Below are 13,930 nucleotides of genomic sequence, written 5' to 3'. Positions count from 1 at the left end.
GGGGATCTTACGGTATTAAATGTGTTGATTTGGAAAGCTTTTGTACAAAGTTATATTGAAAAAACCGTCTCGTTCGTAATTTTTGGACACAGGTGTAGGTAATGTTGAGTGTCAAGCTGCTATCTTTGTTATGTTAAAAATTTTTTGTAAACATTAATATTAAAATAAAATTAAATTAAAAATTAAAATTTGCTTGAAGGAAAATAAAGTTAAGTGGTATTGTGAATTTAAAGTAAACTGTTTGTAATGTGAAATGTGTGTTCTGTTGAAAAATTGTGTAAAATTTGTAAATAACATTAAGTGAAAAATTTTTTGAGTGTGAAAATTGCAAATAAATAAAGTAATAAAGTAAAACTGAAATGTTTTAAAATTAAAGTTTAAAAGTAAAATTTCCCAAAATTTTTTGAAACGAAGTCCTTAAAAACCTTTAAAAAATTATATATATATATAGTGTATATATATATTGTTGTGTGTGTAAAGGTTCATAATAGATTTAATGCATTCAGAGCCGATGATACTTTGATAAAATCTATTTTACCAAAAGAAACATTTTACAGTTTTGGAATTTTCCACAAAAGTACTTGTACAGCTGTTCTCAATATCTCAGAGTATAATCAGTAGTTGCACTTCAGACTACTAAGAACACTAAACACTGCGTAATGCAATGTGCATCTAAAAGGTAAAGCTCTCACGGATATATCAATACTGCAAACTGAACTTTAAGTTAACCAACTGAGAACTGATGCTTTTCTGGGTTTATATAGTTTTCCCCAGGCACCGAGAAATCTGGCATTTTACATTTCTTGAAATTGAAATTGCTGGAAGACATATATAGTTAGTTACACGTAAGGATCTACTTACATATAGGATTATTTACAATATCCCTTACAGTTATATGGCAACCAGACCAGAATGTCTGCAATGGTTGCCGAGTTTGGCGAATTCTCGCCCAATTTAATGACAGATTCCTCACTTAAAACATCGCCTAGTTGGCAGTGTCTCGCCAATATAGCAAAATAGCCATTTACTCATTTTTAAACATACTTGCCCCTGTGTTCTTAATTTTCCAGCAGAGCATCCCTTTCAAGCATTTCATGTTACATTATACAAAAAACTATAATTTCACATATAAATTTCGCTAAAATTATTCAGACTTGTACAAAATTTGAAACAACATATATATATTTTTTCTATTTGCAAATTATGTTATTATGTAGTGTTTATAATGATTCAGCCTTTAATTTTTAGTGTAATAATTTATTGTGTCATAAAAAAATGTACTGATATCAATGTCCAGGAGTATGAAGTGAAATATTTTCTTGTTCAGTGGGTTTACTTTCTGATCTTTGGTAGTTTTATGTTACATGACCACAATTTAATCTTGTTTATGTTGCAAAACTGGGCATCTAGTACATGAGTTTTATGGCTGTTTATTGAATAAATTTGTTTAGTTTCATGTATCTGCATGCTTTGTGTGATGAATTATTGAATGAAGGCATTTTGTGAGCTAACATAAAATAATTAAGATAGAATAATACACCGAACAAATGTTGTTGTTTGACTTCTAAATTAACATAAAATATTAAATATAAATTATTGTTATTATAAAGCTGTTTTATGATGTATAATTCAAAGTATTGCATGAATTTCCGGCATTTCTGGCAGTATGTGTTAATAGTTCAGAATGGGTTTTGTGTATGAAAAAATATGCTAAAGCTGAAGTATCTGAAGATGTTGCATTTTTCAGCAATGATGCAATTGCACAACCATATTGGAATGAACTCAAACTGTACATTTAAATTTCGGGAATGGTGAAACACATTCAGATTTGACGAATATCACGGAATGGAGACATAAATTTGATAAGCCTTTTTTTGTCTTCCGTTTATTTTTTTAATCATTTAAAATGTTTCATTTGTGAGATGTATGAATTGTATATTTTTACTGTATTTTTGCATTTGATTAAAATTTTTTTGCCTTCCAGTCTTATCATATGCTAGGAACCAATGATGTAAGACTGTTTTGTAATGGCTATTATGCAGAAATATTGGTATTGGATGTATTAACATTTGATATACTTTTTACGTTATCCTCTCGAGTGAATCCTGATTGGATAAGTGCCATGCATGTGCTTCGTCCTGCTAAAAGGCCAGGTGATTTTTTTTATTTCTTTTAGATAACTTATGGGATTATATAGAAAATGCTTTATTTAACTTAATATATTAGGATTTATCATCTTTTCAAGCAATTATTTTGCTTTTTAGATGATGTCATAGTTGGTTTATCTGCTGCTGGAATGGTTAAAATCTGGACGTTGAATGGAAATGAAACAAAAGTAAATAATAATAATTTTCTGATCTTTAATATGTTGTCTTTAAAATAACTTTTGGAATTATTTGTTTTCCTGATGCATTTTCCATCTGATCTTTTGAAAAGAAATTACGAGGATTAACTTAATATTGAGTTTATTTTTAGTTAGTAAAATATTAACTAATATTTTATTAACTTCAAGTTTTCTCTTATTTTAGAACGAGCCTGTATATGAGTATGAATCAAAGCCTATTTGCTGCTTAAATGCATTGAAGTTAACATTTTGTATCTATAATCAAAGAACTGTTTTAATTGTTTGTACAAAGTACTGGCAGGTAAGTGTATAAAATTTTATGTTTATATGTGTGTGTCTGTGCTTACATTTATGTAATATATAAAATATGCGATTATATTTTTATATATGAGCGTATATACATATGATGTATATACACACACAAACACAAACAGCGTACAAACTTCTGGGATGGTGCGGTTTCTGAAAGGTGAAACGAAGTTAGATAGTTTCGCTGAGTCAGAAATGCCACCATATGCTAATTTACAGGTGAAAATTGTAAGAATAGCACACAAATGAATAAAATATGGTTTGTTAATAACAAAAGATACTTTTGTGAAATGCACAGCAGTCAGAAGTTATTCAAAATTGTATACATGAATTGTAATACACGTTTGCCATTATTGGCATATGGAATAATGAACATTTAATATTAAATTTAACATTTGAAGATTTTAGGTTTATCTTGGATGGCTGCAGTAGGTACAGATGTCCATGCATCAAGATCCTCAGTACTGTTCATGAAAATGTCATACATCAGAGCTTTCAGATGTTCCCAGAAAAGTAATGCAGGATAAGTGTCTGATGAAAAGGACTGTACCTGATCCTCTGTTGTACAAATGATATGTTTAAGTATTGATGCATGTTATCTCTGGAAATGGGAGGTGGCTGATCATGCTGAACCACATTTGATGGCATAGCGATTGCTGGACCATTCATCTAAAATTTCTGACAAGACCTCATCCAGAAATATCTTGTAACTCTGACCTTCCATATAAATGGTCATTGCGAGTCATAAATGGTCCTTAACAATGCCAGACAAACATTTACATTAAATGATTTTTCCTGAGATTGCATTTTCTAGTATTGCTCTTTGCCATGTAAACCATCTATCATGTGATAGCTAATAATTCTGAGTCTACGTGTCTATATAATTCTCTCGTCTTTAAGCAGCGTGCACCTTCAAGAAGTTTGTACATGCTGTAATGAAACACACTGAAATTACATCTTCCAGTGTTGAACTAGGCCATATAAACCATCTGTCATTTAAAGGTAACGTTTCTGAGTCTATATCTACATGATTCTCTTTTTGTCTTTGAGCAACCTACACCTCCAAAAAGTTTGTACATGTTGTAATGATACATCCTATATATATGTTTATCTATCTATATATTTAATACATTTTAAGTACTTAAAAAAAACTTGCGTAAAGGATCAGTTTAATGAATATGTGGTCATTTTAATGTGCAAAAGTAAAATTTTCGTTTTTATGCAAAATGATTAGGATAATTGTAATGAAACTTTAGGCTTTTTTTTAACATTAAAGTTGATTTAAAATGACATACAGAAATAAAGAATTAGTGTTTTTAACAGATTTATGATGCTGGAGATTTCTCATTGCTTTGCTCATCTGATAATCCCCGTAATGAGCGGTGGATGGGAGGAGAATTTTTGTCTGCTGACCGGGTTTTAATATGGAGTGACAGTGGTAAGGGCTACATGTATAAATTGCCTACAAAGTAAGTATAATTATCTAAACTTATTTGTAATGGCAGTCTCTTAAATCTATTTTACAATCTTTTGAAGCAATTTTTTATCCTCATCCATGTACAGTTTTCTATTTACCCACTGAAGCTCCCATTTGAAAATTAAGCTATAGTTTTGTATCGGTGACACAGGATCTCGGTAAATTTTTTTCACATCTCCCCCCCCAAAAATTCTTAATAACGAATAACAGATCATAATCTTAAATGCAAAGTTCTTTAATAACTATCGTTGTATGAAAATAGTTGAAATATGTTTATGCAAAACAATCTTGGTTATAGCAGTTGTAAACTTGATGCAATTTGTAGTGAATTGTATTGATTGAAATCCTTACAAGAGAAGTGCATGAGCTTAGAGATTGATTTTCCCCCAAATCTATGTCTAATAATTTTCAAGGTCTCTTATAGCTCAATTTACAGAGTTATAGGAGATCTTGACATTAGAACTATCAGCAATAAATGTGTACATAACTTCTGCTAAAGAAATAGAGGGGAAAATATCTAGTCATGCATATGTGAAAAACAAGCAGTCAGGCTTTAGAAATAAGTGAAAAATGTAGTCTGCAGTTTTGAGTAATATATGCACAGTATGTAAGGAATGTGTCTACAGACTTTGTTCCTTAATTATTGATGGCAGACATATATGCCAAAATATTAAGTTTCTCAAAATAAGTTTAGATTTTTTATTAGAACAGTTTTGTGAACATGAACTGCACTTATTTCATAGCTTTTCCTTATAAGTATGAGAAAATTTTAGAGGTAATATTAGGGCACATTTAATTTCGGATTGCAAAGTAATTGAAGTTAGTAAACTTGTTTTATAATATCTAAATAAATTTTGCAAAACAGAGCCTGTAGTTACCTTTTTGAATTGTGTATTATTTGAATTGATTAAAGTTATGAATTTTTGTTTTAATACTAATCACTTTGTTTTGGATACATTAATATGCAAACAGCTTTTTTTGACAGTTGAAAATTAATAAGAAAAGATCGTGGTTGACCGATGAGCATCTACAATCCATGAAGAAGATAATTTCTAGAAATTTTTCTCCAGTGCATGGATATTATACAAAAAGATTTTGTATTTACATACAAAATTTATAATTATTTGCATATAAGTATATATATTGTAATTTATGTATCAAAGAAAAAATTAAAATAATTTAGAGAAAGAGCGTAGATTGCCATAATTTATTCTCATGTTTTGTCCCACATAAAAAGTTTTCTTTGAAAGCTGAGAAATTTTTCGTATAAATTAAAGTAAGTTATTTAATGATTAATTGAGTATATTAGAATTATCTGACATAATACCGGTATGAAATATTAATGTATTTAACTGGTGATATGTTTCAGTTAAAAAGTGCAACCAAAAAAAAAAATGCTTTGCAGGTACCAAACTTTAAATTTTGGATAGAAAATAAATATGAATTCGAATTGTTTTTGCTTGCATCATTATAATTATTGTTTATGTCTGTTTTGATAAATATTAGAAAAAAAATTTTTTTCCTGACGAGAAGTTTTCATTTTGTTAAAAAGAAAACTCATGTCAACTGTTTTCACATTGTGCATTTGGTCCACGTGGAATTTGAGTTTGAGACCACTGCTGTAAAGCATAGTTCTTCTTAATTCTTTTCAATTAATCACTTTCTGTGCATTTGCAGAAGGGTTTTGTTATTTTATGCAAGTAATAAATTCATTTTCTGTATAAATTTTCAAATAATTTTCTGTCATTGTGTATTAAGTACCTGGTTATTTTTAATGTGGTATATAGCTGTTGTTTTTACATTACTAATGTTAAAAGGGTATTTTCTTTAGGAATCTTTAATAAGGAGAATGTTTAAATAATTAATTAAAAACTGTTTCTGTCAAAAAAAGGAGGAAAAAAAGGATGAGAGAGATTATTTTGCAATCTCTTTCTGCAGTACTTCCTTTTGAAATATTTGTTGAACATATCTTAGTTATTAAATTCTCCACTTTCACACAGTTAAAACCAGAATTTTGAGTAGATTATTTTATTTTTAAATTATGGAACATTTTGATGTATGCTTTCACAATTAATAAAAGGATAGGTCAAGTTATCGTTTATATCAGTAAATTTTCTATTTCAGTCTTAAAAGTATTATTTTGATCAGTAAGTTGCTTGTTTTGCAAGCAGTTGACATACAAATATTTGTTACTTTTCACGTTTGTAATACAGTCAAATACCGAAAATCCGCCAACTCCTGAAATCCGCGTTGCCTCTCAGAATATAAGCATTTAGTTTATAGGTTCCAGAAACCGCAACATGGAGTATGAAATATCGAAGAAAAAATATCTACTGGATAAAATGACGTCACAATTACCGAATAATAATGAGTCATAACGGTATTGACATCACAATAAGAGTTTTTTCTCCCTCCAATCTGCATCGAGGTAAAAAAGCAGATGATTAACTCTTCTTTCAAGTTTACACTTCCACGAGATTATTTAGTGATGTCGTTTTTTTTTAATCCGGATATTTTGTGGATAAATTAAGAATATTTTTAATTTCAGCTCTTTTTAATACGACAGATAAGAAATGCACTCGTGATTTTGCTGCTTGCAACGTTGAAAAGTGTAAACACGTTGCATTGGCGGTAATGAAAAAAGTGGAAATTCTTCTAAAGATAGAGGTAGGCGCTTCTGCTCGGTTTATAGCAGAACCGTATGGAATTGCCACACGGACTGTGTATGCTATATGGAACAATAAAGAAAAGCTGTTGAAATTTTACAGCAACAGTGATTCTAACAGCGGAATCCGAAACCAGGAATCTTTACATGAGGCGAAATCGGCAAACCTTGATGCTGTCTTGTACGAGTGGTTCCAGCATGAGTACAGCAGTGGTATGAGTGGCGGAGTGATGGGGTACGTATTTCAGGACTGCTCCTGAGAAAAAGGGAAAGCAGATTCATGCTGATTTAAAAATAGAGGAGCCTAATGTAAATGAACAATATAGTATAATCAGTTTATATATGTAATAATAATTTAATGCATATAATTATTATATTAATGTAGATAATAATTTAATTAAATGTATCTAATACGCCTTATTTATTTTGCACTTTTAGTCTGAATATTATCTTTTCTGTCCTGAAATCCGCAAAATCCTAAAATCCGCACAACCTCTGGTCCCAAGCATTGCGGATTTCTGGACTTCTACTGTACCTTTATGTAAACCTTTACTCTTTAGATGCAAAATTCCAAATCTACTGTCTTGTACTTAATTGTTCATGTGTCATTAATGGAGCTTCTGGTTTTTAAATTACACTTCTGTGAAGATCATCTTGGTTAAATGCTAAAAATATTTTCTTCATTCCTACTGCTTTTTAAAATTTCTAATGTGATGGAGTGGGAAGTGTTTTTCGTGACATCTGTCTTAAAAAAGGGTTAAAATATATTTATTGTTGTTATTTATATGGTAATTATTTTAAAAGCCATTTTGTGAAATGTAATATTTATTGCAAAATATACTTTTAAGCTACAGAGGCTGGTCGCACATTTTTCAGACGACTTGGCTTACTAAAAAAAATCCTGTTTGGGGGGGGGGGAATTTAACTGCAGCTATATTTTTTAAAGTGTAGATTATCGTCTGCTACTTGACAATTTTGTTTTCATGCAGAATTCAGCTTTTAAAGGTGCAATGGATGGAATTTGTGCTCTTTCCAAAGAAAATTATTCGTATTTAGTTAATTAAAAAATGCTGTGAAAGCTATGATTTTTCCAATATCTAAGTAAATGGTGGATAGTACTGTCAGTAAGAAAGGAAAAAACATCAAAGTTTGCGTCAAGGGAAAAAACATGTTCAAAATACATAACCAAGGAAGAAACGGAATGCTTCGAATGTTACAAAAGTAAGAAATTTAATGTTAAAAGAAAATCTGGAAAGTCGGAGAACAGTTGCATCATCATAAAAATCTTAAAAATCTGATTTGAATCTTGAAAAGGGGGAAAAAATGTGCATAGTCTTTTTCCACTGCATATTGCCAAAAGCAAAATGCACTGCAGAATTCTGTATGAGAAACAATTATTCAGACAAAAATGGAAAAAAAGTGGTCCCAAAATATGAATTTTGGGTGTATATATATAGAGAGATCCATTTATTATCATCAAAGAGAAGAAAAATATTAGAACATGGTTCAAAGTATCTAAAGAAAGTTTTTCAAAGGGATTTATGATTCTTGATATAAGTCTTTTGATATGAGGGAAAATAAAAATTAAGGGGAGTGCAGGAAACTTAAGGTCAATTCCACATATTATGAGAAATATATTTTATAACCAGTTTTCAAACATGAAACACCTTCTCTTTGCCCTCAGTGCCATCAATCAATAGAACTGCATGAAGGCAAAACAAGCAGCTGCACGTCAAAAGTCACTTTTAATTTCCTGAAAAAAAAAAAAAAGAGGGGGAACAATAAACATGTGTCAAGACTTTACTTACACTTCACTCATATCCCTACTAAATCTTCTGATGTATCATACGCAGATTTTTGCACTTTTGGACTTTTAGAAAGCATATTGTCCAAACATTGACCTATAGCCCTCCTTGGACTTTGGAAAGCTGTTTGATACCAGTGGAATAAAATATGGAAAGCTGTTCAAGAGGAATTTGATAAAATACCTCTTTCGATACTGAAAAATGCTTTATTATCTTTAAAATTATGGTATAGAAAAAAAGGAAGAATAAGGGTTAGCAAATTGAACATTTAAAACACAAAAAGATTAGGTAAAGTATTTCTGTAAATAGAATTAAATTCATCTAAACAGTGTGCAGACAGCCTCTGTATTAATTTATTTCTAACGTATAGTAAATACTCAGTTTTTTCCAGTCTGTGTAAATCTTTTTTTTTTTTTTTTTTTTTTTGTTTATGTTCATTGTACTGTTATGCTCCATGCTACCTATTTTCTGAAAATAAATAAATAAAATACAATACTTTGCTTTTTTTGCAAGCAAACTGAAGGGGAAAATGTTTAGGTCAGTCAGCTTTGTTTTCCTTGACATAATTGCGATATTAATAGCTTAGTTCCAGCTTTCATTTTACTATGTTAAAAGCTAAATTAAGAAATTAGCTAGTGCTATGCAATGCCTTTTTTTTAACATGGGCTATTTTTTTCTCTGCATCAAATGTGTTAAATTGTGAGATTGTGCCTTTTGTATTGTCACACTAGAATAAAACTGAAATGCTCCTGCCAATAACATATGTACCATTTTTAAATATGTTAATATAATGTTATTTTTTATAGAATATAACCATAACCAAAATTAGCAACAGAATGCAATGTCTATTTTGCTTCCACTTTAAGCTATATGGCATATTAACTGAGAATTTTTCCATATAATTTTCTTTAAGTATGTCATATTGTCTTTACTCTATTTGGCATGTGTTATAAAGGATGAGTTCTATTTTGGCCGTATAAGAAAGCCATACCTTCATAATGTAATCTGAATTTTATCAGAAATGAATCTTTGTCAATCGTATTCAATTTTCCAACTTCTTTCTGGTGAAGTATTTAATTATCAGATGTAGCACTATCAGTTTTAATAATGTAACAGCAGTAAATTTTTTCTTATGTTTTATTTTGTCCTTTATGTCAATGTTATATATTAAACTCTTCTTTGTAGCTGTAATCCCGACAGTAAAGAATTTCATTCGGAATCTAAGACAGATGATCAGGCTGTATTGTACAGTATTTTGGTTGTACCAGATGACAAGGTAATTGTTTATCATTATTTGGTGTTGGTAATTTTGTTTGTAGAACAACCTAACTTGATTTTATTTAACATGCTTTGAATATTCCAAGTTTTATTGTGTGTCATTGTGCTTTATCATTTAGTGATTTTTTACTCCCCTCAGAGACTTCTTTGTCCACCAGCTATGAATTTCACAACTGTTCGTGGTCAGTTACAGAAAATCCTTTTGCGAGGAGATTCGAGTGGTCGAGTCACTTTGTGGAATGTACCTGATATCCCTGATTGTGATATTCAAAAACTGAAGTCGGAGAAAGAGAATAATTGTCCTGGTTAGATTTTTTTGAAATATTTAGTAATATAAGTCCTTATTGATGTATGCATTTTTATAGAAGGAATAAACAATATTTTTTAAAGATTCTGTATGTATATATTGCAAGCTTTTAATGCATAGATTCAGTTATAGGTACTTCCCTTTACAGTGGCTTGGGCGAGGAAAACATCATTGGTGCAGTTCGGGCTTATGAAAGTCCAATTATGCTATGAGGAGCCACAAAAATTAAACTAAACAGGAATTGAGGCAAACTGACAGTTCATTTAATATCTGCACATAGAAGCAATTTCATCTAAATTTGTATCTATAATTTTGTTTTAACACAATTTTATACTCAATTTATTTAAAATAAAATTGTAATCCTATCTGTTTATTGATTATTAAGACAATTTAAACATGGGTGAGCAAACCCTTTTTTTATTTCGTTATTTCACTGATCCTAATTAGTGTTCTTTCTGTCTATATCATCTTTTCCCATCAAATGCAGATTGAAAATAATAAAAAATAAAAGGAAAAATGATTATACTTTCAAAAAGAAAAGTTTCATTAAGGTTTCATTCATAGTGAAAAATTATTACAGGATATTTTAAAAGAGAAATGAAACCCTTGAGCACATATGCAAATCGGCAATCTTCCATTTTTTCTCATGGTGAAGACATATTGGCTGTATTTTGAAAGAAAATTTTCACTGTCTTAAGAAATGTGAACCATATGCAAATGCACAAATCAGAAACAGTTTAGTTCTTGCCAAGGCAGATATGCTGTTTCTCGCCAAGGCTGCTATGAAAGGGAAGTACTCAGTTATATTCTGGTCTGATGAATAACTTTTATGTACAATTCAATTTTGTATTAACCAGAGCATTACCCAGAAACAAATATGAGCTTGGAAGAGGCATGGAATTCTATGCGTCCATCCCCTGCAGGGATATTAGATCAGATGGTAAGCTGTAGGTGCTAACACCATATCTGTCATTCATTTAAACTCTGCTTGCAATTCCTATAGATCATTCAGTATCGTGCTTTGTACAATCCATTGCGATTTTTACATAAACTAGTGAACATCAGTTATGTAATATTTACTGTATGATAATGATTACATTCTGTTTCTTTATACTTTTCTTTATAAGTTGTAGTGTTTTCTTTTTATTTTCGCCTTTTATTTTATTTATTTATTTTTTTGTTTGTTGACTATTTGTATAATATTGGTTCAAGGGAAAATATTTCAAATGTACTGCATATACTTGTATGTACTCTTGATTACATTTCCCCCTTAACTTTTCAGCTTATCAAATTTAGAACCTTTAATTTATGGTGGCAATATGGGGGGTTTGCGCACCTAGAAAATTACATTTGCATAAGTGGTATTGAAATTTATCATTTAATTGATTTCTTTGAACTATTTGATGCACAGCATTAGTACTTTTATTTATATGTGCTTTCTAGTGTACTGTGTTTTAATTTTAAATTTTCCCACAAGAAAGGATGTGTGCTGTGTAAATTTCCTGTTTTAATTTTAAAGGGGTAAAATTAGTAAAAAAAAATGAAAAAACATATGAGTAAATATTTAATTAGCATTTTCTTTTTGACATATGAAATATTTCAAAAATCTAGTTTGTCCCTCCTTCCCTCCTGGTGTTTGCTGATTTACACTCTATGATCTTTTTAATTAGCAGTTTACCAAGGCTGTAAAAATCTTAAATAAATGGATGCTATGTTCAAAGTGTGTGCCAAGCAAGAATGGGTAGGAACATGGTGAAGTGTTACAGCCAAAATGTGCTCAGAACAGCTTATCCACAAGAGTATGGCTACAAGCACAAATATGCATGCATAATGGGTCCAGTTTTCCATTATTTTGTGCACTGTTTTGATTAAAAAGTGTATTTTTAATGGATAGAAAATACTTAAGTGTTGTTAAAGTTTGCATAGATAGCTATAAAATGAAGGCAGATCTAATGGGGGGTGAGGTTTGCTGATGAGTGAGGAAAATGTGAAACCAAGTAATGGTTGTGATAATGGGAATGAATTATGTATATGTAAAGGCAACTTAAAATGTAGAAGGGAAAAGTTGCAATTTTTTTATTGTAAGAAATGCCAGTTTTTTCTGTTGTGAAATCTCAAAAAAGCATATTCAAATGACAAAATATTTTTGGAAATACCAATAGTAGAAAACAGCTGTGATATTCAGCTCTAATTTAATTAGTTTATCAGCAGTTGGTGCTCATAAAAGGTTTTATTCATCACAGTTGTCTATATTTTCAAATGTACACTGGTGTCCGAAATTAAAGTTACACATATTTTTTGCAACAATTCAAAACAGCTATCATTAATATTTTAAAATATGATATAAGGTGTTACACTTTTAAGGATATGTTTTCTAAGAAAACATGAAAGTGACCAGTTTTCCGAATAAGCAGAATTCATTTATAGAACAGTTTCTTAGTGCTTTCAGCTAAAGTAATTTTTTGTAATTGCTTAGGTCATAGATGAGGAAACTTTTTTTTTACAATGGGCAAACTACAAATTTAAAAATTTTGCACATGTCAGATATGAGAAATACATTTAAATATCAACTTTAGATGGTGAACACAAATTATCTCTTTATTAAATGAAGAAACTAAATACCAATCTTATAAAAATAACTTTAATATATAATACAAATATTATTAAGAAACAGTGAAAGATAATTATCATAAAATTTTTTAACAAATTTTGATGAGAAGTGTGCAACCTATAGGTCTGCATTTCCAAATAGAGATGATACAGCAACTCACACATGGCTTTCCAATTGTTAATCCTTTACGCTCAATCAGTTGTTGTCTTTAATATTTTCATTGTTAAAAATAATTGCTCACAAACATAAGTACATCTGAAAAGTGTCGAGATTTGCATTGCATGTGTGACTAATCCTGGAAATTTTTCTAAAATCATGTAATTTTGGTAAAAGTTTTGGATGTCCACGTTCTGAAATTTATTTCTCAAATTCGAGATGTAAATCTATTGACTCCATTTGTAATTCATCCAGAGCTGTTTCCACATCTATATTAAATGATGAGAAAAAAAGGGTTAAAACTAAGAACAGTTTTATCCAATCTAAATGTTTAAAATCACGATTCAAATTTGGTTATTAAATTTTGTATTTCAGAATATTTTGACGTTTTTGAAGGAGATTCTGTTCTAGTTTGGAAACCTTGACGTGTTGTTTGACAGCAGATGTTTATTCCAAATTTTGAGTTTGCTTGTAAAAGCTTAAATTTTATCAAACATGTTACATGTAAACTGGCTTTTTTCTTGAAGTTCCATATTTTAGTCATTCAGATGCTATGTTACATCAATGAGAAAGCAAAATAATTTATCCATTCTTTATCTTTGAATTGGGGAAATGGATATTTTTTCCTTTCCGCCAATAAACGAATTTCATTTTTAAAATTACATACTCTTTTTATCATTGTACCTCTGCTTAACCAACTTGCTTCTGTGTTATAAATTGCATCATCATACACACTTTCCAAATCTTTTAAAAATTATTTAAATTGGCAGTGATTTAATGTTTGAGATCTGGGAAAGTTAATAAAACTTCAGAAATTAGCTATTACACATACAGCTGTATTTTGCACATTGAGTAGAGATTATCGTGTCTCAACAGAATATATTTGAGCACCATTATTATTGTCCACATTAGGAAAGATAGTTTTGTAATATTTCACCAAGGGTATGCTTTTTTCTATATTGATGAAGGATAAATCTG

General features: G+C 30.0%; 1 protein-coding gene across 6 annotated transcripts in view; it reads left to right on the top strand.

Moving 5' to 3' along the window:
* Rbcn-3B (WD repeat-containing protein Rbcn-3B) overlaps positions 1-13,930 on the top strand; it is a 130,200-nt gene that overhangs the window by 33,930 nt on the left and 82,340 nt on the right. For 5 of the 6 annotated variants that reach the window (XM_035354304.2, XM_035354305.2, XM_035354306.2 and 2 more), the window contains 8 exons: positions 1,985-2,153; positions 2,265-2,335; positions 2,529-2,645; positions 3,977-4,122; positions 9,114-9,137; positions 9,786-9,876; positions 10,018-10,183; positions 11,043-11,125. In XM_035354304.2, the coding sequence (XP_035210195.1) occupies positions 1,985-2,153; positions 2,265-2,335; positions 2,529-2,645; positions 3,977-4,122; positions 9,114-9,137; positions 9,786-9,876; positions 10,018-10,183; positions 11,043-11,125 (867 nt within the window). The remainder of the gene's footprint in view (positions 1-1,984; positions 2,154-2,264; positions 2,336-2,528; positions 2,646-3,976; positions 4,123-9,113; positions 9,138-9,785; positions 9,877-10,017; positions 10,184-11,042; positions 11,126-13,930) is intronic. The other variant, XM_035354307.2, reaches the window with a different exon arrangement.

This window comes from Stegodyphus dumicola, chromosome X1 (genome assembly GCF_044657685.1).
Source record: "Stegodyphus dumicola isolate Sdum_Otavi_A_Nest chromosome X1, ASM4465768v1".
Taxonomy (NCBI): Eukaryota; Metazoa; Arthropoda; class Arachnida; order Araneae; family Eresidae; genus Stegodyphus; species Stegodyphus dumicola.
This window is presented reverse-complemented; position numbering and strand designations above follow the sequence as displayed.